This window comes from Lepidochelys kempii, chromosome 27 (genome assembly GCF_965140265.1).
Source record: "Lepidochelys kempii isolate rLepKem1 chromosome 27, rLepKem1.hap2, whole genome shotgun sequence".
Taxonomy (NCBI): Eukaryota; Metazoa; Chordata; order Testudines; family Cheloniidae; genus Lepidochelys; species Lepidochelys kempii.
Window position 1 is genome coordinate 10,773,396 of NC_133282.1, and position 27,656 is coordinate 10,801,051.

The window sequence follows — 27,656 nt, forward strand, 5'->3', positions numbered from 1 at the left end:
GCATGCCAGATTTTTACAGTCCTTTGTTCCTGTAGTACCCAGTGTGGCTGGAACATTAGACTGGAAGAGTTTGCAACAAAACCAGTATGCAGCATTCTGGGTTTTTGAGTACATAAGCCATGGCCTCTCCACTTTGTCACCATTTGGGGATTTCACACCAGTAATGTGTTGGATGGAAACTTCTATATTCATTGTCTTTGGGGAACATGAAGTTTTTCACTTGCTGTGGCCTATGCAGTACAAGGAAGTCCCTCAGGCTATTGCTTAAGTGGGTCCACAGTCCCGGATCCTCTAGACTTAAGGAACTAAACTCAGCAGCAGCTGTTTCTTGCGCCTCCACCCCACCCTTCTCTGATCTACACTTTTCTTCAGGAATGTACACGGTTGCATCCATTTGAAATGGAGATATGGATGCTGCAGTAGCTGGAAAGTCACCTGCACTTTGACTAACTGGGAGATCAGGCATCTCCTCACCACTCACATCCTCCCTGGGGCTGGAAGGCTCACCATGAACATTTGTGTCTATGTATCTCAGGAGAGCTCCTTCCTGCTTACATAGAAAAGCTTCCTTTGCTTTCTTTCTTTTTCTGAATGCTGCCCCAGATGGGCGTTTTCTTCTTTCACTCATGGCTGCTGTTCTGTGTCAGCTATAGTGGCTCTCAACACTCAGTTGAAGGGGACAAATAAGCAGGGCCTGAGTGAGGGAAGATATCAACATCTTAAGGGCCTAACTGGCTCCTGCTACTTCAGTTGACGGTCTGTTCTCCTCAAGTGGGTTCAGGGAAGCAGCAGGAAACAGGAAGCTCCCTGAGAAGCTGGTGTAAATCAGTCCAGGCTCCTGGGGGTGCTGAGAGGTTCATAAGAGGCTCCTTCTCCTCTCTCTCCCTGCAGTTCCTGCTGCTTTCTGTTATTCCCTCTCCCCTTTTCTCCTGCCTGCCTGTTCTGTCTCTTGTGCCCTCCTTCCTCCAGCCCAGCGCTCCCCCCTCTCTGTGCATCTCAAGCAGAGAGAATCCAGATGCACCAGCAGCAGACACAATTCTCTACACTCTGGGTCCTAGTGGTGCCCCCCAAGTCGGGCAGCTGAGGCTCGCCTCATGGTAAGGCCAGCCCTGGGTACCTGCCTAAACAGGTGCTGCCATCTTTTGAGAATCTGGGCCCATAAAAATTAGACTTTTCTCTGCTCCTCCTCCAATGCCTTGTCTGCAGGAGAACTGTCAGCAGTAGTGCAAAGCTTTCGAAAAATGTTCCTAGCGTAAGACAAGGCCTTTATGTGTTTCCAGCCGTGTATGGGATACACTCCTTGACTCGAAGCAGCACGGACTCTTTCCTGGCACAGCCCAGCAGTGACATTCTGCCTCTCCTGCCCTTTGAATTAACCTACAAGGGTTGACCTGGGGCACGGTTTTTAAAACTGCTCAGCATATGGACTGCTTGGCACAGCTAAAAATCTGGCCCCTATATTACTGCTTAAATGGGAGCTGATCTCCTTAAAGGCGCCTGCTCTGACCCAGGGTTTTTACAGCACAGCTAGTTGTCAGAGCTGGGATTCGAACCCCTCTCCGTGAAGGATACGTCTAAATCGAAGGCTCAAATTGCTCCGCGAACCCCTATTCGGCTCCAAGTCCCACCTGCCGCCCAACATCTCACCCCTGACTGACACTTTTTCCAGCCACTAGGATGAGAGAAAGATAGATGGTCCCGCCTCATGAAGGGGCGAAGCCACTGCGACCCATCGCAGCCAATGAGATGTTGAGAAAGAGCATCCCATCCTTCGCGGGCGGGATTGAACGGAGTGGCAGGTGACTCTACTAATGCGGGACGCGACTGCTTAGAATGAGCGGTACAGTGACCAATAAGAGACCGGAACGCTTCTGACTGGCAGGTTTCCCACCCAACGGCGGTCCGGGACGCCCTGAGTGGCAGTCGACTCAGCCAACGGACGCGCAGCGGGCGGGCCGGCCCGCGTGGTTTCCGCTCCTGTTGTGTGAGGGGCCGAATCCCAAACGGCCTCCGCCGCGGCGCGCAGCGTCTCCGGGTTTGGGAGCCGGGACTCGGGGCCGGGAGCCGGCTGCGCCCTCCACCCGCTTCCCCCGCCCGGCCCCTCTGTGCCCGCAGCCCCCGGTTTCCGTAGGCCTCGCTCGGACCGAGACACCCCCCCCCCCGCCGCCCGCGCGCCGCCTCGGCTGGGCCCTTGCCCCCCGCGGCCCCGGCGCGCGCCCCCCGGCCCCGCCATGTCGCTGCACGGGAAGCGGAAGGAGATCTACAAGTACGAGGCGCCCTGGACCGTGTACGCCATGAACTGGAGCGTCCGGCCCGACAAGCGCTTCCGCCTGGCGCTCGGCAGCTTCGTGGAGGAGTACAACAACAAGGTGCGTGGGGGGCGGGCTCGCCGCCGGGGACGGGACGCAGAAGGGTGGGGGGATCGCGGGGCCCCGGGGGCAGAGTTAAGGGTAGGGCGGGGGGTGGCGGGGAGGCCCCGAGGGCAGAGTTAAGGGTAGGGTAGGGCAAGGGGATGGCGGGGAGGCCCTGGGGGCAGAGTGTAGGGTAGGGTAGGGCAAGGGGATGGCGGGGAGGCCCTGGGGGCAGAGTGTAGGGTAGGGTAGGGCAAGGGGATGGCGGGGAGGCCCTGGGGGCAGAGTGTAGGGTAGGGTAGGGCAAGGGGATGGCGGGGAGGCCCTGGGGGCAGAGTGTAGGGTAGGGTAGGGTAGGGCAAGGGGATGGCGGGGAGGCCCGGGGAGCAGAGGGTAGGGTAGGGTAGGGCAAGGGGATGGCGGGGAGGCCCGGGGAGCAGAGGGTAGGGTAGGGTAGGGCAAGGGGATGGCGGGGAGGCCCCGAGGGCAGAGTTAAGGGTAGGGCAGGGCAGGGCAAGGGGATGGCGGGGAGGCCCTAGGGGCAGAGTTAAGGGTAGGGCAGGGCAGGGCAAGGGGATGGCGGGGAGGCCCTAGAGGCAGAGTTAAGGGTAGGGCAGGGCAAGGGGATGGCGGGGAGGCCCCGGGGGGCAGGGTTAAGGGCAGGGCAAGGGGATGGCGGGGAGGCCCCGGGGGGCAGGGTTAAGGGCAGGGCAAGGGGATGGCGGGGAGGCCCCGGGGGGCAGGGTTAAGGGCAGGGCAAGGGGATGGCGGGGAGGCCCCGGGGGGCAGGGTTAAGGGCAGGGCAAGGGGATGGCGGGGAGGCCCCGGGGGGCAGGGTTAAGGGCAGGGCAAGGGGATGGCGGGGAGGCCCCGGGGGGGGCAGGGTTAAGGGCGGCCGTCACACTCTGGTCACAGAGTTTTTTGTGAGGCATTTCCTAGGGTAGTAGGTGGAAACCCCTCCTCTTTCCCCAGCACTGGGATGTTTGGGCTGGGGTCAGCTTTCAGTGGTATGAAACACTGATGGCTTCATGTTAAAAATGCCTGGTGGGGCCTTGCTTCTGAAGGTTTCATTGCTGTGGGAAGGGTTTTGCAGGATGCATGAAGGTTTCCCCCCTGCAATCTCTTTCTCCGACTCTTCTCTGGTGGACCTTTAGGAGAGGAATCTCCTTTCTCTCTTCCTCATAAGGTGTGCTATAGCTGCTGTATGCCCTCTCCAGATTTAAATAAGAGACCTCACTTCCAGGAGCAGCCCATGTAATCACTCTTACCGGCACTGTGTTTTATTACTAGGCAACAAGCTTATAAGTGCTATAACTTCCGCTGTTTTGTATGAATATCCCTCTTAGATAAGCCAGCCTGGGGGGTCAGGGTGCATAGTCCTTTTGTGGAGCTGTATAATGGGAAGCCTCCAAGCAGGGAAGACTACAACAGAGTTGGTGGAGGGAGTGGGATGGCTTACAACTTTGTGGAGAAATGTAACAAGGTGTGGGCAATTTTGGGGCTGGGCTGGCGTTGTCTGCTGTGGCTAAATTCTTGCCTCCGTAGTGCTCTGGTCATCTAAAGTGCTATCCCATTGTGATGTGTAGTCGTTTTAACCAGCAGGCTGTATGTGTGTCTCACTCACAGTTGGTGAGTTATGTGGGGGCCATGGGAGCGCAAATGGCACTGGGACTGTCAACTTGAAAATCATTCATTTGTTAAAAATATCTTATGGCACTATGCTCTCCCGTGCATTCCCATGCCAACTTTTGTCATTTTACAATTGTATTTTCCCATTTAAATCTCCCATTTCTGTGTGAAAGACCCATACAAATGGGAGAAAACTGACTATACGGAGTGCTGTTGAATGGACTGAAAAGTGTGTTTCAGTTACAATAATAGGTGTTGTAATAGCAGGTGATAAGAGAAACTTGCATCTCTTGTGGGGTGGTAGTAGGGAAAACAAACTAAGTTGTGTTGGGTTAATGCTCATTTTTGGGTCGAGAGAGACTTGCTGTTTGTCATAGTGGCAGAGAATGAATGAATGTAATGACAATTGCAATTTCCTCCAAAAATTCTCTTGGCCTGAAACTTTCCAGCTTGGTTTCAACCCAAAGATTTTTTTTTTTTTGAAAGACTATTTAAATCCAAAAAGAAAAGGAGTACTTGTGGCACCTTAGAGACTAACCACTTTATTTGAGCATGAGCTTTCGTGAGCTACAGCTCCAGTTATCTGGTTTGAGTTCTTTGGGTGGGGGGTGGGGGGGTGAAGGGAAACACTAACACTCTTTGGAAGCCCCTTATGGTGGCTAATTCAGAAACATCTGAAAGTTAAAGCTTTATATGACAAAGGGGAAAACACTCCCTGAAAAATACGACAGCCATTGTCAGCATTTGCCAACAATTTTCCATGGTGAGGTATCTGAGATACCAGTGTTAACCCAGTACTTTAGTATGATTCTAAGGTAATTTTGTATTTGTGGTTGGCAAAGGGTGAGTTTTCAATGGCTTCTGCTTTACCAGAACTGTCTCAATATGCTTATCTTCTGATACTCCGTCAGTGATCGGACACAACCCTCTCAATACCATCAAACTGACCAAAATCTGAGATCGGCTAAAAGAACAATGGTCTCCTAATTAAATCCAAAGCATTTGATTAAAAAAGGCAGCTGCACCCTCTAGCTGTATGCATGATGTAAGGTAACAATCTATTGTAAATATGATGTTCTAGCACTACATATGCAAAGGACCTAAAATAAGAAACTGAAACAGGGATTGGACTAGAAGTGGTAGGATGAGTTCAAAGACCATGGGCAAGGTTCTGTGCTGTGACTGGGGGTTGGGGGGATACGAAGTTGTCTTTGGGTACATATTCACTACCCACCGGATAGTGATCTATCTATCAGAGATTGATTTATCGTGTCTCGTCGAGACGTGATAAATCGATCCCTGAATCGATGCCTGTACTCCACTGGCAAGAGGAGTAAGCGGAGCTGACAGGGGAGCCGCCGCGGTCAACTCGCCGCCGTGAGGACGGCCAGGTAAGTTGAACTAAGATACTTCAACTTCAGCTACGCGAACAGCGTAGCTGAAATTGTGTATCTTCGTTGAACACACCCCACCCCACCCCCAGTGCAGCCCAGGCTTTTGCTGTCTGGGCCACTTCTAAAGCAGCTCTAACATTTGGTAGCCTTACCTTTGTCCTGGGGATATTCCCAAGTGGGCTATTGTGGCCCCGGATCTGTCCCATTGTTTTCCATTCCCTCTGAGTACTGGAGAGTGCGAGACTTACCTGTAGAACTGAAAATAGGCATGATGAGTGGGGTGCAAATTTGTTTGCCCGATATTGCTGTAGAAATAAAATATATATTTTCTTCAGTCTTGTAAAAATTGAAACAAGACCTTCAGATTTCACATTTGGCTGTTCCTCAAAAGGGATCTTGATCAAACACTGCCAGACTTGTTTACATCACGTATAGGTTTTCAGTCGCATGGTGCTAACGAATATCGATAGTCACCCATGTAAAAAGATACCTAATGGAGGCAGGGAGATTGTAGATTTCATTAAATAAAATTGTAGCTATTGCTAAGCGTATTGGTGGCTCTATTGATTAGAGTGTTGGTAGTGTCTGCTGTACTTGGAGACCATGCACAGCAAAGATACGCACCTCTGCACTCTTGATTGCAAACAAAACCTACCAGCACTGGGATGTGGTGGTTGCTACCCCACTGAGACTCTTGTGATGATGATATAATCCAGTTTGCTGAATGTGGCAAGGAAACATTTAGGAAAATGGAGGGACGTTTGTCCTCCAGTGATGCAGATGCTAGCTAACTATATTGGGGCCATGCTAGTTGAAAAGTGGCTCTTTCAGATCTAGTCCATATCTATTTATGGGTATTATGAGAGAACTTATTTAAGTGTATTAAATGGAGCTTTCTAATAAAGTAAAGTAAAGCTGTAAAGTACATGACAGCTCTTGGTTTGATAACTGATTAGTTTCAGGGACAGGAGGAGGATAGCTTTATAGGGCAGGTATGAAAACTGTCATCCTACATGTGCCTTATCTCAGCTGGCAAACTTACATGTCAATCACATAAGGGAGCCTAATAACTTTAAAAAAAAAAAAAGAGGTACAGTCAGCAGCATTTAAAGAAAAAATTAAAACTAATGTGACATTTCATATACATAAACTTTAAAGCTTCTTAGAAGTTTCAAAACAATATTTTTCTCAATTGTATTCCCCTTGTTTTGGAGAACATTGACGTCTCTGCTTCCCCTGTGTTTCTAATGCATTACAAATCAACATTGTAATGAATATCATCCATTTTGTTACTATTTTTAGGAAGGTAGATTTCCTAAAATCACGCTGGTATTCCTGTCTCTTCCTTATTTCCAAGAAAAATAAGTCGTGCTTTTAAAAAGATTCAATGCTCCTCACATTCATTACAGCAGAACTGCCTACTGTGAGGGTAGTGCAGTGGATGAAAGCAGGACAGATTCTTATCTGATATGTATTGGTTTGGATTTCTTCCAAAAGGGCATTCCTGATGCAAGATACAAAACCAATAATACAACTGCAGTTTTCCCCCCAACCTTGACAGACAACATAATATAACCCCCTATAAAACCTAATTCATAATGTCCCTACCTGAGGCGGTTCAAGCCCCACCATCTGTAGCAGTTCACAGGAATAGGTGCACTTCTTGTAGCAGGCTGTGAAGGCCAACAGACATGAGCTATTTTGGACCCAGGGAGCTTAGCTTATTGCAATGTCCCAAATCATTTAGGGCTTTGTAGGTGAACAATTCAGGTTCAGACTGGAAACCAGTAGGAAGCAGTGGTGTGAGCTGTCACTTGGTTACTTAGTGGTGTTCCTCCACTCTGGTAGACTGCCACATTCTTAACCCAATATATTTCTGGATTCGTTTAAGGCACTGTTTACAAATGAGAGGCATGAATGATTAACCAGGGGGGCAGATAGGACTCTTAATTTTTCTCCACAGTCTCAGCTTTCACTTTTTTTAAAAACAAGATTTTTAGCTGTCAAAGTTGTAAAGAGACATTTCAGTCACACTTTCAAGGTTAACTGTAGTCCTAGCCATCTGAGTTTGCAGGGGGTTTGATACAATAATCAAGTTGTGAATTGCCCCATTTGTTTCAGTGGGTACAGACTCAGATGCAAATGTCCCCACTGTAAACTCTTATTACTCAAAGCATATAATACCTACATTTTAGAACACTTTTCATCAGATCTCAAAGCAGTTAATATCATCCCCATTTTACAGATGGGGAAACTGAGGCATAGGTGAAATGCCTGCTGGGTGACCTTGGGCAAGCCCAGTGGCTGAGCCAGGAATAGAACTCCAGTCTCCTGAGTTAGTCTAGTGCTCTAGCCACTAGGCAGCACTGCTTATAAGAAAGGAAGCACTGCTGTGAAAATGGCACAATCTGTCTCCAGTCATCTGGGGCTAAGCCTTTAACAGCACTTGGCAGGGTTGAAGAGGGATGGATTGTTTACATTTTCTTGAAGGGGAAGCTCAGTTTTCAAGTCTAGGAAATGCTGATTTGAAGCAATAGATCTGCTGAGTTGTCTTATCACAATCTTCTTTGAAATCTAAACCAAAGGCTAAAACTGAAATACTGGTCAGTAACCTAAGCCAGATTGTCCGCATCAATTCATACTCTCCCTGCAGCATGTACAGTAGAACCTCAGAGTTATGATCACCACAGTTACGAACTTACCAGTTCACCCCACATGTCATTTGGAACCAGAAGTACACAATCAGGCAGCAGACCCCCCAAAAAAGCAAGTACAGTTCTCTGTTAAATGTAAACTATTAAAAAAAGTAAAGCAGCATTTTTCTTCATAGTAAAGTTTCAAACCTGTATTAAGTCAATGTTCAGTTGTAAACTTTTGAAAGAACCATAATGTTTTGTTCAGAGTTACGAACATTTCAGAGTTATATACAACCTCCATTCCCAAGGTCTTCATAACTCTGAGGTTCTACTGTGTTTATACTTTAAAAGATTAAAAAAGTATCTTTCTATTCTGTTAAGACCATTGTGCGTGTCTGGCAAACAAGACCTTGGTATAACTAATCAGGTGAGAGACCTGGAAGCATTCAGAAGAGGGAGGGTCTGAATACTTCGATAGGAGTCTGCCTTCTGGAGTAGCAAGATGCTCTTTTTATTGTAACAATGTTTGTCTGTTTCAGATTAGTTCTAAGCCAGAAATAACTTTGTCATATGTCTGTGTAAATCCCTTTGAATTAATTTGGCAATGATTCATTCAGTTAGGGACAAGTTGTCTTGCCATTTTATCTTCCTTTACTCATAACTTTCTTTGGAAAATTCATATTTTGAGGCAGAAGTTTTTCAGTGTGTGACATCTGGGGGTTGGGAGGGTTAAGATGTGGGAGCTTGGGCAAAATCCCTACAGTTGCTCAATTAAACAATGGTAAAACAAAAGTAATGACACTCTCTCTCACAACTCAAATAGCTGAATAGTTACCTTTGGCAGGTAAATAGTATTGATTGAGAACTGTCTATAATCAAGTTTGAAAAAAGTGGATATTAAGTTACAAATAGAAGTTGGCTTTTTGCTTATATGCAATAAAAAACTTTGCACTGTATATCCATGCATTGCATCTAAAGTGCTCACTGATCTAAGTAGTTCAAGCACTTGAAGGTCTTAAACCAGCTTAGAGGGGGGACACTTACTCCTGGGATGGAGAAAAATAAAATTTTCTTCTTCTTTACATGTTAAGTCAGTTTCATTTCTGAAGCTAATTTTAGATTTGAACAGGAACTTGTCCATAGCATGTGAAACTTTAATATATTTCACATACAATTTTTATTAAAGCTAATGTTTAAAATCAAATTTATACAAATTAAGGAGGAAGGTATTTTACATCTGGGGTCAGACTTAAGTTATGAGAAGTTACAAGTATCAGTTACAAGGTTCACAAGATGCATACATAGCACATAACCAGCATAGACCCAGATTGGGGTGTGGGAGTTTTTGAAGCGTCAGTGAATAAGTGATCTCTGGTATGCCATCCGTAGAACGTATTCAGAGTCTAAGTCAGTGGTGTTATAGCGAATAGGTGCAGTGTGGCCAAGCTAGCTGTGCTGTAAGAATCTTAGCTCTTATTTCGTGATTACTTCATTTTTAGCAGTGCAAGCTTAATGTTGCATTAAGAAAGTTTTTGTGTTCAGTAACTGTGTTTGAGAGCATAGGCTGCCATGGCAAATATACAACTATTACTCCTGGGGGAATTCTGCACCACTGTGCATGTGCAGAATTTACGTCCCACATAGATTTCTTTGCTTCCCCGAAGAAAAATGACTGACGGGGAAGCAAAGGGAAGCCACAAGAGCAGTCATGCAGCCTTCCCCAGCAGTATGTTTTGGGTGCCCAGGGCAGCCGCAGAAAGGTAAATAACTGAAGGGCAGGGGGCGGGACTGGGGAAGACCTGGCTGGTGGCTCCTACGCTGTACTGGGCTCAGCACTAGTCCTGGCTGGGCTGGGGAGGACAGGACTTCCTCTTCCCCTGCATGGCATCCAGGGGTAGGTCAGACCCACCCGCGTATTTCTCCCCCAGCTGCAGGAAGCTCTGCAAACTCTCCCTTGCCCCCCACTTCCTGCACCCATCACTCAGCTGCAAGGGGAGGGATCACTGTATAGGGAGCTGTTCCCCAATCCACTATCCATCCAGACCCTCCTGCAGAGCCTCACCCCCCACCCCACACACAGAACCCCTGACAAGCCCCACTCCCCCAGACCACCCCAATGAGTCACCCACACCCAGATCCCCACCCTGCTGTGCCCCAACCAGCTGCACCTGGATCACCACCCCACTGAGTCCTACTCCTCCAGCATCCTACCACCCCCCCTCCCCCACACACACACACACGCAGACACCACTGCCGAGCTCTATCCCTCCCTCCTCACTCCCAGGACCCCCACCCTCTGCTGAGCCCTAACCATCTTCACCTGGAACCCCCTGCAACGTCCAATTACTGTTGCATCCAGAACCCCCTAACAAGCCCCTTTACATCCAGATCTCCTCTGCACCCGTATCCTGCTGAGCAGCCCACACCCAGATGGTCCCACACAGAACCCTCTCAACCCACACCTGGATCCCCCTCACTAAGCCTCTCCATGCTTGGATCCTGCTGGGCTGAGCCTGCCTGCCCACACCTGGTGCACCTGACACGGAGGGTGCTTGTGCTGTATCAGAGTTGGATGCAGCCTTTTCACTGAGTCCATGTCCCGGGGGAAACTGTAGAGTGATCTCCCACCTCTGTGCAGCCAGTGGCCTCTGCTCCCCAATGCTATGCTGGAGCCTCCACATTTATTTGACAAATAAAATTTGCAGAATTTTTACTTTTTTGGCACAGAATGCTCTCCGGAGAAAAGTTATTGTAGTAAGCCTTCTCGCTGCCTGAGAGCTGGAAGGAAATGGGAAAGAACTGAGAGGAACTGAAGGGGGACGCTCCTGTTTGAGTGCCTATTTGTGGCTGAGCATGGTGTTACAGTCCTCTCACCCGGATGCCTCCAGCAGATTGCTGACTGACCTTGATGGGCCTTCTGTGGCTTGACACTCCAGCCAAGGCACAAAGTCCAAATAAACCCTGCAACAGGGTGCAACTCATCACTGCAGTGCCTCCTGCTGGATGTCCAGGGGATCAGCTCTGCTAGCCAGTGCCTCCTCTTCTGGTGGTGTCTCACCCACTGTCACCTCTGCTCCTGGACCCATGTCACCACAACGACTGTGGTGTCCTCTTCAGGACACAGCCCTCTGTCTGTGTCTCACTCGGTTCTCTCCCCTTCCAGGGAACAGCAGTCCACTGTCTAGCCACTTCCTCAGTGGCAATTGGGGTAAGAAGGGGACCCAGGCCCACCCACTACTCCAGTTCTCAGCCCAGGGACTCTGTAGATGGCATCTGCATGCTGCATCCCCTCTAACCTCACAGTCTACTTCTCTGGGCCACTTTCACGCAGCCCCAGCACCTTCTCCGCCCTTGTCTCGGGGTCTCAGCATGCCAGCAGTCAGCTGGGAGCTCACTCTTGCTCCCCTAATCCTGCCCAGCACTGCTCTGTCCAAGGTGCTAGCTGCCCTCTGCCTGCAAGGCAGCCAGTCCTCCCAGCTCCAGGGAGTGACTGACCTGCTCTGCCCTGTGGCCCTTCTTATTTGGGCCTGCCTGGCCTTGATTGGCTGCTCCTCGCAGCCCTTCTCCACTTGGCTGCCTGTTGCACAGCCTCCCTAGGGTTATGGGCTAGTTGTAGGGCAAACACCCCGTCACAAACCCCTTCTGGGGTATTAGAGTCCAATAAACAGTCTATTTGCCCTCAGTAGGGTCTTCAGTCCTGGCTCTGCGGCCTTTAATTCGGCCCTTTGTTCAGGCTCCCAAATAAGCCCCATCACTTCTTGGGGTTTATACTTTACCTGTGGCTGGTAGGGGAACTCTGGCCCACTCACTACTCCAGGTTCCAGCTGATGGACCCTATAAACAGCAATATATGGCTTTTTTCAATTCATTGCTGTCTCTTCCTTGGGCCTCTTGCTACCTGGCCCCTTTAGGTTCACCCTAATCTCAGGGTTAAGGTTCTTAGATTCTCTCTGCAAAATGAGCTGTGCAAAGTGCAGCCAGAAAACAAACTCTGGATATACCCTCAAGCTCCTTTTTCCAGAGAGCAGCACCCTTTCTTGCCCCCTCTGGTCCCAGCCAGGAGCTGAATGGCTAAGGCCAGGCAGCTCCTTTCATCTAAGCCAGCAGGGCCCTGATTAGCTGTGGCATTCCCCTCTGGCCCATGGAGGATGAGGCCCGAGCAGAGACTTTAATTGAGCAGGCCACAAAAATACCCAGGATTTCCCCCCGTGTTATATCTAAGTCTTTGTCTACCCTGGGACTTCCATTGTTAAAGCTTTTGTGGCTCGGGGTGTGAAAAAACACCCCCCTGAAGGACATAAGTTTGAACAACAAAAAGAGCTGGTGTGGACAGGGCTTTGTCAGCGGGAGCCACCTCCTGGCGACGAAGCTACTGCCCCTTGTTGGAGGTGGTTTTATTTTGTTGCCAGGAGAGAGCTTTCCCGGCGATAGAACGGCTACACTGTGCACCTTACAACAGTGCGGCTGCAAGGTGTGCAGTGTAGACAGAGTCTAATTTAGAATGCAGTGAAGTGTTTGAGAAGTTCAAATTATTCCACACTTTGTGCCTTATTTTGTGCTTGTTAATACTAAATTTCATATGCCACCATGCTACAAATCTTTGATATAAAGGAGCAGAAAAATCAGAGTTTGACTACTTCTTCCAGGTCTTAACCCATTTGTAAAACTGTCACTCTTACTTTGTCACTTGTGTTGCACCGTCTGCTATGATTTTTAAGCACTTTGCTGTTGGAGACCTGGGGTGGATCTTTTGAATTGGAAACTGATTTAAAGTCATTTAAAGAGAAGAAATATGGCACCCTAGCATGCCACTTTCATTCACTTATCTTGCTAAAACCATATGCTTAGAAAAGAGGCTTCTGTAATGCATATGCATCTACTGAAACCATGAAGCAGTCTGCGAGGTTTATATGTGGGAAAACTGGGCATGTTTCCTTTTTTTTTTTTTAAGTTAACAGACTAAAAAATGTATATCTGAAAGCAGCATAGGTGGAAGAGAAGAAATAGCTTCCATCTTTTGGGGGACAGATCTGTGTTCTGGTTATGACTTTGTAACTCACTTCACGTCTGTGCCCCAATTTCTCCTTCTATAAAATGAAATTAGTTAATACTTTTGTACCTCGGAAGGAGCTGAGTGGTTTGGTTTTAACTCCTCTAAAAGCATTTTTGAGATACTTGGTTGGCAAGTACTAGAGAAGTGCAAAATATAGTGGTGGTGTAGATCAATGACTAGTATTTAGCAGGTTTCAGAATAGCAGCCGTGTTAGTCTGTATCCGCAAAAAGAAAAGGAGGACTTGTGGCACCTTAGAGACCAATAAATTTGTTAGTCTCTAAGGTGCCACAAGTCCTCCTTTTCTTTTTGTAGTGTTTAACAGTAGATCTTTCATGTCCTACCACAGATTGTATTCCTTAAAATTTTGAGAAGGTGAAAGAGGGAGGTATCTTGCAGCTTGTCAGGATGAACACTGGAGTTTGTTTTGGTATATCATTAATAGACTCTTAACTGCTAATATAGCATTTAAAATGCAACACTCTGTACATGTTTTCTTAATACTGTTATATACATGGTTATTTTGCTAAGCAGAAAAGCTCGTTTTTAATGGATAGACATTTTCTTACAGGTCCAGCTTGTTGGTTTAGATGAGGAGAGCTCAGAGTTCATTTGCAGAAACACCTTTGATCACCCATATCCTACTACAAAGCTCATGTGGATTCCTGACACCAAGGGAGTATATCCAGACCTGTTGGCAACCAGCGGTGATTACCTGCGTGTGTGGAGAGTAAGTAAATAGCCTCTCGAAAAGGGCTACGTATGTGCCGTTAACTGCATTGCATTTTGATCCCCTTCTCTCCCAGTCCCATTTCTTTTGAGGCACATTTATCTCTAGCATTATGCTCACCAATATTGTCCAGGGGGAGGACCCATAATTAAAAGCCAATGCAGTAATTTGTTCTTTTACCTACATTCTCAAAGTAACGTAGAACCCTCTCTGAATAACAATACAATGGCTGTGAGGTATCTTGAGAATTCTAGGAGTGTCAGAATTATGAAAGTAGCTTATTAAATGTGATGGCAAGGCTCAGTAGTTGCTGTTGTTACAGAAACTTGTTAGGGGAGAGCATATGTAGCTTTCTCAGTTGTAGTTCAAACAGTTTGAAAGCTCTTCACAATAGATAAGATATTTATGGAAGAAACCAATGTCAAACGCAGTTAAGACTTGAAGTTCTGAAAGCCTATGCTCTATGGGACACATCTTGGATTTTGCAGCCAGGCCATTCAATAAGGCAGTTATTGTGTATTTAATTTCTTCCTGAAGGTGGGTGAAACTGAGACCCGACTGGAGTGCTTGTTGAACAATAATAAGAATTCTGATTTTTGTGCCCCGTTAACGTCGTTTGATTGGAATGAAGTGGATCCTTATCTTCTTGGTAAGACTGCTGACACATTAAATACTCAATATAAAATTGACCATTTTGAATCTAGCCCAGGTGAGTAGTGACTAGAACTTACTACCAGCTCATGGGTGTTCAGAGGCCAGATTTCTACATCACAAAAAACCTGCAGCCGTAAATGTCACAAAAGCGTAGCCCGTGGAGACTGAACTCTTTCTCTCCTCTTGGAGGAGGTGTCTTCAGGTCAGGGTTGTGCACGTGGGTTGGTGATGTTCCCCTGCTCCTGCTTGTGCTCGGCCTATATGTTGAATAGAGGGTTTCAGTCTTCAGGTCTGTCGGATTGACACGTTTTGTTAGTGTTAAATTTATACACAGACTCTTCTGGCTGAGTTCAGCCATTTGACTGTAGCTGAAGATGTTGGACAGAACATTGCCCCACAGGTACCATTGCACCACGTTTGTTACAGTGAAATACCTCTGCAGCCGCAGGAGTTAAACCAGGCGTCACTCTCATTTGGAGCATTGTTTAATTATAATCTGTCGGGTGTGGTATGAATCCAGAATGGTATGTACTCCCCTTGATCCATAGTCAAGACCTCCACTAACATCAGGGTGAAGTTTGAACAGAGATCAAGGGGGCAATACATCCTTTCAGTAGTGTAACATTTATTCCTGTGTTTCCTCTTTTGCAGGAATTCCTACCCATGAAGGGCCTCACTACCACCCTTGTTGGGTTTTAGAGCTGATGTTCCAGTTAGTTTTGTATAGGGCAGGGGAGTTCACCCCACTGAGTCAGGCTGTCTGGACACTCAGGCAGACATGTTATCACTTTATGCTTGGTTCATCTTTGGAAGGCTTTCTCTACAGCTATGAGGGCTAGAGACTTGGCTTAAAAATTTCTGCACAACCTGAGTCATGTGGGCCACACACACATTGTGTTGGCCAGATCCAGCCTGTGATCCATAGTTTAATTCAGGCATGTCAAACATTTTAATCCTAATACTTTGCTCATGCAGAGTTCTCTTCACCCAGAGATCTCAAAGCACATCTGAGACTAGTCTCATAAGTGATAAGATGACATTTCTGCAGATCTATGTTAATACCACCATTAACAGACACTCTTTGTTTCAGGTACCTCTAGCATTGACACAACCTGTACCATCTGGGGTCTGGAGACTGGGCAGGTATTGGGAAGAGTAAATCTGGTATCGGGCCATGTCAAGACCCAGCTTATTGCACATGACAAAGAGGTGATGATATTGCTCTTTCTTTTTCTAATTCATACGGTTGTCTGCATTACACCTGTTAAAGGCCTATAGAATGAACATAACTCCCATTTTCTCCAGAAAAATCTGAGGATTTAGAAAAGACCTGGATTCTATATTACATATGTCTAAAATTAAGTTGCTTGTAGTCTGAAAATTCTACATACTCGCTTTTACTCATTTTAGACGGTGGACCTGCAGCATATGCTTGCTGTTTTGTTCTAATTTGTATTAAGTTTTGTCTGGCAATATTTTATAAATTTAACTCCAGTTTAAAGTTGAGAGGCTAATTAGTAATTGACGGGTGGGAAAACTTTTTTAATAATTTCTTTCTTTCTGTCTGTCTTTCTGTCTTTCAGAAATCTAAAGATAGCAAAACATGGAAACATACAGTTAAGGCACCCAAATCACCCTGTAGTGACAGCAGCCTCTAGACTTTCCTTCTTTGTTCCTTTTATACTTAGGACAGTCATATCAGACTCTTTCTCATTCAATTAAGGGTTTGTAGGATCAGGCCTGTATAATAGAATAAGTCTTAGAAAAATGAAAAGGAGTACTTGTGGCACCTTAGAGACTAACCAATTTATTTGAGCATGAGCTTTCGTGAGCTACAGCTCACTTCAGTACGATGAAGTGAGCTGTAGCTCACGAAAGCTCATGCTCAAATAAATTGGTTAGTCTCTAAGGTGCCACAAGTACTCCTTTTCTTTTTGCGAATACAGACTAACACGGCTGTTACTCTTAGAAAAATGTTTATAACTGCCTAGTTTAAATAAAATAAATTTTGCTCCCTGGCTCCATTTATGAGGGAGTGGAGCAGGGATTCTTTACTACCTATCCCTTTCTGAGAAAGCCTCTATGAGCATTTTGGTAGGGTGCAGGAGAAAGGAAAGGCTTCTGCATCCCCTGGGACTTTCTGCCCCTTTACTTCAGGGAGCATTACTAGAGTCTGTAGTAGTTTTATTTAGACTTGAAGCCTATGTTCCCCAACAAAGTTCCTACCAACCTCTTTTCCCCACCCCCACAACTTTCTTCCCCAAGCGTTCCCAAAAACTGAATGACATGTCATACCGTAAAAAATGTTTGGTTTTTTATTTAAAATATGCATGTTCCAAAGTCATCTTGGCATGTATTTGGGATGAAGGTCTTTCTAGACTCTAGACAAAACCTGTACGACCCTTTGTCCCATAATACACCTTTGTTTCTGCGACACTTCCCAAAAAAGCTGATTTTAGTAGTAAAGCTTTCTCTTCTCTCCACTATTAAAGTTAAGTTGCATTAGTATCTAGACTCCTACTGCAGAGGCCTTGGAGGATAGAAATTAGAACTGATCATTTTTTTTTTAGAGGTCTTTAAAAATGTATGTACATCTAAATTGTCATTTCTCAGGGGGACTATATTCTGAGCTAGGGAAGAGGCTATATCGCTTCCATCTCTAACTGCATCATTGGCCAGTAGGCGCAATTTTATATTCTACACCAAGATATCTGTGGTATTTGCTATATAATCATTGCAATTCCCTAGTAAAATCAAATGCCTGACAGACTAAATAGTTAGTGATGACACACTATTTAGATGGAAAAGCCCTCTTAGTGCATTCCCCAGACAGAGAACATATCTGGTAATAAACTGGTGCCACACTGAATCTTAAGACTTTTTGTATGTTTCTCCGTGAATAAGTATATATAGCACGTGCAGTCCAGCCATGTAATGGTGATATTTTTATTGGAGAGGGAAAGGCCCAGATGTAGATACTGAAGAAGCTGGCACAGCTGCTGTAGCTGTGTGATGAGCACTCCTAGCATGCTCCCATCCCAAACTGCCTAGAGAGCAGTGCTGTCACTAGTTTGACATGGATGTGTGCTGTTCTTGTGTTTGCAAACACTAACTGGGAGGAGGAGGAGGAGGAATGAATAGGGCACATTCCTTGAAAGTGAAGAAATGGGAGCCAAAATGAATGTTAAAATAATGCCATGTTCTTATCTCCCCTATCACTGAGCAGGTGTATGACATTGCATTTAGCCGCGCGGGTGGCGGGAGAGACATGTTTGCGTCAGTTGGCGCAGATGGCTCGGTGCGGATGTTTGACCTTCGTCATCTGGAGCACAGCACCATTATCTATGAGGATCCACAGCACCATCCATTGCTGCGTCTCTGCTGGAACAAGCAGGATCCCAACTATCTTGCAACAATGGCCATGGATGGTATGGAGGTGAGGCACTGACCGTTTGCCCTATAAGCTTCAGCAGTTGGACTTTTTAGATGAGCTTACTGATTAGTCAGTGCTTGTAAAGCACTTTGAAGGAGAAGAGCACTACATAAGTGCTTAATATTTGGTATCTGGGAGAGGGCTATAGATATGGATTGCAAGAAGCCCAGTTTCTGAGAAAAATATTGTAATGAGTTATTCTATGGAGTTGTTCACTGCATTGTACACTGTTCATTTTCCAAATGTATTGAAGTTCATACTTGCTGAATTTCAATATTAACACTTTTATAAAAGCTGACTTGATTTCATATGTCTGCATACTTATTTGCATCTGTAATATGCAGCTGTAGGTCTTGAAAGGCTCCTTTTAACCTGTAGCTGATTTTGAGACTGGTCCTTATGCCTCTAAGAGGATACTCTTAAGTTCCATCTTGCTCCAGTGACTTCAAAAGGCACTGTAGATTTTTCTTTAGTTCAACATCACCAGTACTTCTCCATGAAATTGTAACTTCATGATTCCCTCTGCCTGTGTTACATGTTACACAAGATGTACAGAGTGATTCTCTAGCTGCTTTCAAAATTCCTTGGCAAGCAGATATTGTAAAACCGCTTTTGGTCAGTCGTGTGTGTCTTTAGAGACAGTGTGTCTATAACATTCTGCCAAAATGTCTTTGGTTTTTTTTTTTCTTCAGGAAACAAATGAATAAACATTTTTACTTTTCCTTCTGAAGGTGGTGATTTTAGACGTCAGAGTTCCCTGCACACCTGTTGCCAGGTTAAACAACCACAGAGCATGTGTGAATGGCATTGCTTGGGCGCCTCACTCTTCCTGCCATATCTGTACGGCAGGTGAGCATGGGGAGAGATCTGTTCTCCTTCTCCGCTCCTCCCTGTTTGGTCCTGTTCCCCAGGAGCTTTCTAAATGTATGAATGTCTATCCTGGGACTCCTGCAATCATTTCCACTACCTCAAATCTCTCCAGCTCTTGGAGCAAAAAAATAAGGCTCGGGTCCTAGATATATCTGGTGTCATAGGTGCTCATTTTATTGCCCCCACCATTTCCCAAAATTCTCCAGGGAAACGGAGAAGCTGCTGCCTCTTAAGCAGTTTGGGCATTGGGCTGTCTCACCTTGAAAACGAGGGACTGTGTCCCAATGTCTGAACTGTGAAGTGGGCAACGCCTGTCTTAAGTCATGAATGTTGGAGTAATTCACTAGGGAATGCACGTAAAGCTAACAGCTAACCGCTTTATTCAAAGGGCTGTTTTCTCTCCTTGTAATAAAGCTAGAGTTGCTTACAGTGCTCAAGTTCTGCATTTTTCGTTTGATGAATTAAGCATTGCTACTGGCTGAATATTTTGTGGCAGGCCCTTTTTTGGCTGAAGGAGTAATATATTTGTACCCACAGTAGAGAGGTTCAATATATGGCTTCTTAACATCCATTAGACCATACTTTTGGTTTTGGCTGTGTGTGGGCTCCCATTTAAGTCAGTGGGAGCTGGGCACCTATGTCTGTGGTCAGAAAAGGTATTAATTTTCTGAGAAAATTGGGCAGATCTCCTTGGACACAAAGCTTAAAACCATGTAAGTTAAAGATAGGAAAGGTCTCTTAGATTCCATCTAGTCCATCCCCTTGGCCAATACAAGATTGTTCCCGCCATTGTATATTCAATGCTTTCTCCAAGTGCTGGTTCTTAAATGTGCCTATTGATGGTGCTTCCACCATTTCCCTTGAGACTGTATCACAGGTGTGTAGTGATCTAAAGATATATATGAGCAGGGTTATGGTGGAGTGGAGTTGTTTCATTTTATGTGATCTTTGTTTCCTCCATATTTGGGAATTGCCCAGCTTTATTGGGTTTTTTTTTTTTTTTTCATTTGGACTTCTCACTCTGTATTTTAGCTTGCTTTTGAGACTATATCCCTCCAACTAGCCATGTAAATATGCCTGTACCTATTTCCGAGATGATTGAGTCTAATTCTTTCTTACCTGTTTGTAGCGGATGACCATCAGGCTCTCATCTGGGATATCCAGCAAATGCCTCGTGCCATTGAGGACCCAATCTTGGCCTACACAGCAGAAGGGGAAATCAACAATGTACAGTGGGCATCGACTCAGCCGGACTGGATAGCTATCTGCTACAACAACTGTCTGGAGATCTTGAGAGTGTAACACTATTGGTCTGTGCCAAACTGAGGCAGGGCTTTATAACTTCCCCTCTCCTCTAAAGTAAGAACAAACATGTTTCAAGTGGCCAGTATCTTTTGTTGCTTTGCATCTACTGTTCCAAGAAACTGTTACAGGAGTTAATGGCAGGTGTCGGCTGTCCCTGCAAGACTCAGAAAACAAAGGGATGCACCCAGCCTCTTGGACCTTCTGGGTTTTGATTTTAATATTTTTCTCAATTAAAAAGTTCTGTATATCTGTTTGTTGACTGTGTTAATGAGCATTACAGGCTTTAAATGACTGTTTTAAGTTGCTGCATATGTCCATGTGTTTGTCAGTCAGCAGAGGCAGCACATCCAATTAGTTTGATAGATGTAAGTGCAAAACTAGGTGGAAAGAAAAGACATTAATATTAACCACCACCTTTGCAGGAATTTTTAATCATTCCTGTTACTGTCCCTAAACTGTTTGAACATTTGTATGTTTTTATATATTGGACTAAGTTTTCTATTAAGTCGGCTCTTCACCCCAGTTCTTATTTTTGATGTGATCCACTTCCATGAGCCCCAAGCAGGATCTGTTGATAATGATGGGTCATAAGCATCATTGTAGATTTCCTAGCAGTAAACCTGTTGCTGTAGCTATTGCCTTGGCTATGTGCCCCTGACCATTTGGTCAGAATCGCCTGGTGCTGTGAAGTACCACTACTTGTCGCACAGTACTTCCATTTTAACCGATGCTAGAGGCAGTTGTTACTGTGGTGGGCCTTATGTTAGATCGTAAGTGAATTATTGAGTCTCCCACAGGTGTATTATTTAACTGGTGATACGATTCACAGAGAGAAGATGCTATGAGCATGACTAGAGCTATTTTTGAAAACATTTAGTAAAAAATGTCACTTGTAATGCATTTGGATAGACACGTCCAGTCAAATGATTCCTCTAGAAAGCTTCCTGTCTGAACCCAAATAAAATGGTTTCACACTTTCTAGCTTACTTGATGGGCAACTGTAATTCTAAGCAAAATTCTGTATCTAACCTATACCTTAGAGTTTCTTTTGCATTTGGCTCCTCTTCCTGGGAGTTCTACAAAGTGAACAAGTGAAGAGCTCGCTTTTTGTTCCTAAGAGCAAGGAGAGAAGCATTAGCATTGTACTGTCAGATCTTGTTGGATGAATGTGATAGAAACAGTTAGAACAGCTGGTCTGCTGTCCAAAGGCAAATCATGTCCCGTAAGGGAAAGTGTCCTAAAGTAACATACAGGGTTGGGTCTAAATTAAAAGAAGTTGCCCAGTGTCTCAAATAGAGCCAAAACAAGGTCTCCAATTGTCATTCTTGGGTACTGCAACTCTTGTAAGAGGACCAGGATAGGTATGGTGAGGGGGGAGCCTTCTATTTTCATCCAAGTTCCCTTTCTGAAGTGGAAAGGTAAGAGTGGGCGCTGCGAGCCCTCTGTCACCATGATGCTTTATGATTAGAGCTGCGGAGGGTTAGCAAAATTCTTTTGTTGTCTTAACATGGCGGGTAGTTTGAATATTGTCATTTTCTTGTTTTGATCAGCTATCTGCAATACCCTTCAAATGAGAAGGTGACTAACTGAACACAGCACTGTGGTGAGGTCTAACCATCACCTTGTACGGTAACAGACTGAGCTGATGAGGTCAAGATCCAGATCAGCTGACCCTGACTCATTACCTTGAGAGACAATCTTGATATTGAGTGAAAACCAAAGGCGGCGGCATACATAAAAAGACAAAAATTATTTTTTTTAAAAATATTAGGCTTTCAATTTAAAGTAGCTTCAGTTACATACACCTTCTCTCCAGAGTCCTTGCAACCATAGGTTTCTATTTTAAATGCTCTGTCCCTCTTGTTCTGAGACCCAGACAAACAGGGAAGACTGGCTACATGGAGTCAATGAAACTAAATGTTCAGCTTGCTGTCAAATGCAGATTAAAATTGAAAAATGGAGATGTCTCCTTTTTCAATTATAATCTTACCTGTTTGTGGTAACAGGCAAAAATTATCCTACAGGTGACTTTTTAAAAAAAAAAAAAAAATAGAAAACAGAGTATACAAAAACATCTTATTCATCTGATTACCTTTCATTAGTGACGGATATTTACTCCAGTTAACAGAGCAGAGCCAACGTGTCTCTGGGAGAATGAGGTGCGTTCTGTTCAGTCTCACGCATTGTCAATAAAATTCATTACGTTCAAATTGCAAAATTTTTATTCATGGGTGAGCCATAAAGAACTGACTGGTGTTCAGATTCTGGCATGGTTGCCAGGTAGCTTACACATGCATCTCTGGTATTTTAAGCGAATTTGCTCCAGAAATCATTGATACACAAGTGTGGAACTACACATTAAACTTGTTTCAGAGTAGCAGCCGTGTTAGTCTGTATCCACAAAAAGAAAAGGAGTACTTGTGGCACCTTAGAGACTAACAAATTTCTCAAATAAATTTGTTAGTCTCTAAGGTGCCACAAGTACTCCTTTTCTTTTTACATTAAACTTGATCACTCTTCAAAGTAGAGCTGCGCCTTTAAAGTTAAACTTAAATATGCAAGCATGTTAGAAAATGAAAGTTGCATTTCTCATAGCAACGTTTATTTATATTGTGTAAATTGCTTTTGTTTAGATATACTTGTAACAATATTACATGAAAGTCTTGCATGTGTATCTAAATACAAGTACTAGGCACAGTGTAAACAAGCTAATGTCAGTGAGAGAAGCGTAAACCTTTTGCTTCCTGACTCTGCAAACTAAATGTGTTCACATAACGTTGCAATAAGTTTTGTGTTTCATGTTTTGGGAAAGTAGGGTTTTGAGGGAGATGGGCGGGGGGGGACTACTTTCAGAATGTTAGTATTTAAATAGTCCCAGTTAGGCTTTTGAAGTTTTATTCTGTTGATGTAAATTGCGTGGGTAAAGGTTGAGTTGCTGCTGACCGATTTCTGCAAGGCTGAGTTAACAGTGTAGCTGTATATCTGTTTCTAGCTGTGGTCTTCAGAAGGAAAAAATGATAGCAACGTAATGTTCAAGCTGAAAGCTTAGTATTTGCAGAACTACAAAGAATGTATCAAAAACGGTGGATCCCATGATCTTAATTGTTTCTTGTCCACCATTTTCTCTGGTCTCTCTGATCTTGACAGGCTCATGTTTCAATGAGAAACATAGTTTCCTGCAAACTGTTTATGGTCAGGCCAGACACTGAGCTTATGTGGTTTCTCTGCCCCATTATAGGCTGTATTAGGCAGAATGGTATTGAACATGCTCATTGACTCTTCTCTGTAGATTCTTATACTATGCTCATTACTGTGGTATCTGAACACCTTTAAATCACACTCTTCCTCCCACCCAGCTGAGTGATGGTCATGGAGGACAGTTCACTTGGAGAAGTTTTAGTTGATATAGTAAGAGTTCTTTTGCGTTAAGGAAAGGGAATAAACATCCAGTTGAAACAGCCAAAGGGATTTTCCTCAAACTTTCCAAAAATATAATCCCACCTAGACTAAGAACAGAGTTTAGACCAATGAGAATTGAGCATTAAGAGCATGTGAAAATGAGACTAAATGAGTACACAACTTCATAGCTTCCGTTACCAGCAGAAGTGGTTCTGTTATGTACACTGAGGAGACCTCATCTTGGGGCCTTCCTCTATAAGATTTCTTGCAGAACATTTGTGGCTTTGTCTATAGCGATTAAGCTCCTGATCTAAATTTCCTTGAATGCAATGGTTCTCCTCCAACTTCACTAGTTTTGTATCCTTTCTCTGGCTAACTAATTCCAGCCTTTGGGCTGCATTTTAAAAACTCAACTGCCCTGGATAGCTGCCCATGTGATAGTTGGTAACATGTTTTTGCTCCCAGCCCAAAGATGAGGCAAGACTCTAAAAGCTAGCTGGAGGATGAGCCAGTGCATTTAGTATGTTAAATCTGTATATTGCTGAATTAAATCACTGTGGTAGGTTGCTGCAACTAAACGTGTCCTTCCCATGTGCTAGGATTTAATAGGCAAGGTTTTTTTGACAATCTGAGTAAGAAATTCAGTGGTCTAAAAGTACAGAAAGAGAAGAGGTTGACACTGCAGGTTGTTTCTTACTTTAAGCCCCCCTGGGTACTTATGGGAAGCAAAGCCTTGTGTATCTATCTAAAGCCTTGCTTCCCATAAGAGTCAAAATTCATGATCCCTTCAAAATTTAGTTGTGATCACACATCTGCATTGCTTCTAATTACTTTTTTTGAACACTGGATAATAAAGGTCAGCAACCAGAATAGATTCATTCATGAGATAAATCCACATCTGCTTGATCTGAAGCTACACTTCTCCAACCGAATCCCAGTTAAGAAACTGTCTATGCTAATGTATTGGCATATACATACATTTTTTGGACTTTTGTTTTAAAATATAAGTTCAGGAAGCTGAGCACGCTAGTTTTCATGCTTTAGATGGAACTTTAGCAGGTATATTTTTGTTAGGGTTAGGAATGGAATAACCTTCCTACCTCAATCCTTTAGGGCTGGTGTTTGACTCTGAACCCTGTGTCTGATTAATAAAATGTTAAATACAGCATGAGAGTTTCCTGACTGTTACAGTTCCAAAGTGGCTCTGGCTGGCAGCACATGGTGACCTCTCTCACGCCAGAACCACCTGAAAAGCAACATGAAAAATGCGAGCACTTGAAAATGCTGTTAACTCTGCAAACTGTGAGGCTTTATATTCAGATGACAGTATGATCCAGTAGGGGCCTCTCAAGCACTTGACTTTGCCTCTTGCCCAAACAGAACTTTTTTTTTTTTGCTTCATTTGGGTACTTTTATTATTGCCTAGTTGTGGGGGGGGGGGGGCCTGGAATTAGGTGCCCTTTCAAACATATGGCAGAAATGATAGGTGGTTTGGGTAGATGGTAATCATGGGATGTAGGTGAATTCTGCAGTCTGCTTTGTCAATTCCATAAACTCAGGAAAATGGATGCAGCTTTCTGCGACTTAAGATGCAGAATTCAAAGATCTTTGACTTGTCAAAATTCCTGGGTGTGGACTATCTTAACCCTTTCAGTATATGCAGCACAGGCAGAAATGGATCAATCACAAGGTGCAGCTCGGTGCACAGTTGCGCTGTACAATTGTTTATACCTCCCTCAGCGTATTGAAAGAGTTAGTCATCCCACTACTGCCAGACAAAATGGTTCTGCCACTTCAAACCCAAGGGGAGTATTATCCAATCAGGGGACAGTTAAGGTAGCTCTGAATTACTTCAGTTGCCTTTCACTCCAAGGCCACTGGTTCAAATCCCAATCTAGAGATTGCTTTGATCCGTGGCCAGTATGAAATGAGGTTGTTTCCAGATCTGATTCCTAATGGGCAGGAGTACATTTGGCTCTAGATGGGCCCCCTTATTAATGTCTGCAGGGAAGCCCGCGGACCTAATAGTAGGTGGCACTTAAACAGCACACTTCCATGCTTGCTTGGCAACCAAATTTCTCTAGAGACGGTCCCTCTAGCTCATAGCTGAGGTACATTGGCAAAGGTACGGTGAGTGAAGAAACTTGCACTGCCCGGAGGATCTCACTTTCTCTGGTTTTGATCCAGAACCTTTCACCAGCAGTGAAATCGTAACAAATGTGACTAGACACCAGCCACCAGGGTGCTTGTCTGGCAATTGGAGACCGAGCATAGAGGCAAGAGCAGTTCTAAGAGGAAGTTAGACACTGCTGTGTTAGAATTCTGGACAGCCGTTAGTCTGCCCGATAAACGCCTCTTCTGGCTCACAGATATCAAGCATCAATCTAGAATTTCCTTGCTAGTGAGGAAAATGACCTGCTTGGCTTCCTTTTCAGATAAGCTAATAAAGGACAATGCTGAGGGGTTTTTTTTTTTTTTGATTCTTGCAAGGTTCTGCAGCCGCAACAAACTACAGGCCCTGGTTCCATCTCTCGTTCATACACACTAGTCAGCAGCTCTTAGAATTTCAGTTTTCCTGTTTGTAAAGTATGCAAGTTTCCTTCTATGTGAGAGACAGTAATTGGTCAGGCAAATCCGAATGAAGGCACAAAGAACTTGCTAAACAAAGGCGGAAAAGACTCCGGCAGTAAATAGTACTGCTATGAAGCAGTGTGTTGTTTTTGACAACCTGGTGAATGTGAATTTGTGGCATCTGCTATTTAAAAGGAACTTTTTTTTTTACTTGGGTTGCCAGCAGCATACAATGTAATGATTAAATCTGTCGAGCCGAAGCGTTTTTTGGTTTTTTACTACTAGTAATGAAGTAGGAGATGTTCATTTTGTTATGTGTATTCCCTTTTGCTGTTCCCATTTAAAGTCCCATTGTGATAACTTCCTGAAGGTGTGATCTTTGTAGCATGATTGTACAAACATACATATGAAATTCCAGATTTCTTGTTCTCACTAAAATATGTTAAAGCAATAGCAATTTTACTGCTGTCATGCATAGCTTAAGGTGTTTGCACACTTTTTCCCTCCCTCTTTCGTATTGCTTGAGATTTGCAACTTTGCTACTATACTGTACTAAAGGAATCCTAGCATCCCATTATCAGGCAGACTCGGACATGTTGTTGCCACAAGTAACTGCAGTGTCCTGGTATTCCTTTTTTAATTATTTTTATGGAAAAATAATATAAAAGGTTTTGTTACAGTGGATTTTAACACCCGAACCTTGGAACCATATTATTGAAACTTTGTAAAATAAGTCAGTCTTTTATGAAACCGCTTGAAAGTGGAATGTTGCATCCTTTTATGCTATTTCTTGCTTTCTATGTAGCTTTATTCAATTTTTTTAACCTTTTTAAGTTTCAGCCTCCTGTGTATTAGGTACAGTATTTTCTGCCTTTCATACTTTGTAATAAAAATGGAACATTTATAGATTGACTGCAGTTTGCTGTGTGGTGAGTTAAAACGGATTGCGAGTGAATAAGAAAACTGCTTAAAAATGTTGATTTTTTTTTTTTGTCTTGTGTCTTGTTGCAGGTTCACTGATGTGCAGAGAAAGGGGTTATAGGTTTATATTTTCCATGGGCTTCCTAGGCTAGTAAAGTTCAATGATCATCTTTGTTCTCATGTGCCTAGTCCCAGACAGAACTTTACCAGCTCAAAGATTGCGAGTAACACGTTACAAAAACTACATACCAACAGATCAGTTCACAGAGCTAAATTTGAAAAGCACTTCAATGATCAGTTAAGGTAACATAGATAAAAGTTTAATACTTTTTCAGGTAATTATTCTTAAAATTAAAAAAAAAAAAAAACCCAAACACTTATTACCCTGCTTCTTTGGATTCTCTCTTCATTCACGATTTTGGCCTTCATTAAATGGCACTTTCAATGCACAATAATAATTCACCAGTACCTGTCTATAGTGATCAAAATAAAGGGTGGCAGTTGGATTATTTTTAGTTCAAATGGTGACTTGATCCCTGAGGTTTTGATCTGTTGTAAATTTTAGAACAAAATCATCCTTCAATCTAATTGTGGAAAGCTCTGTTCATTAACTACTCAGTTCCTCCAGTTTTATTGGCTTCTGAGAGGCATCCTGCCTTCTCAGATTGAACCATTTTTCTATAATACTGATGGAGAGGTCAGTTGATGTCTG

General features: G+C 44.2%; 1 protein-coding gene across 3 annotated transcripts; it reads left to right on the forward strand.

Moving 5' to 3' along the window:
- Window positions 1–1,955: 1,955 nt before the first annotated feature.
- On the forward strand, window positions 1,956–27,255 carry DCAF7 (DDB1 and CUL4 associated factor 7). 3 transcript variants are annotated; one of them, XR_012156435.1, is made up of 8 exons: window positions 1,956–2,369; window positions 13,633–13,791; window positions 14,329–14,440; window positions 15,536–15,654; window positions 17,672–17,881; window positions 18,610–18,727; window positions 19,878–20,107; window positions 27,035–27,255. XR_012156435.1 is itself a non-coding variant. In XM_073326362.1 (7 exons), the coding sequence occupies exons 1-7, from the start codon at window positions 2,232–2,234 to the stop codon at window positions 20,048–20,050; spliced, it is 1,029 nt and encodes a 342-aa protein (XP_073182463.1). In that variant the 5' UTR covers window positions 1,956–2,231; the 3' UTR covers window positions 20,051–25,930. The 3 variants fall into 3 exon arrangements, 1 of the variants encoding a protein (XP_073182463.1); XR_012156434.1 differs by lacking the exon at window positions 27,035–27,255 and adding an exon at window positions 21,604–26,935; XM_073326362.1 differs by lacking the exon at window positions 27,035–27,255 and having other exon boundaries at window positions 19,878–25,930.
- Window positions 27,256–27,656: the final 401 nt, after the last annotated feature.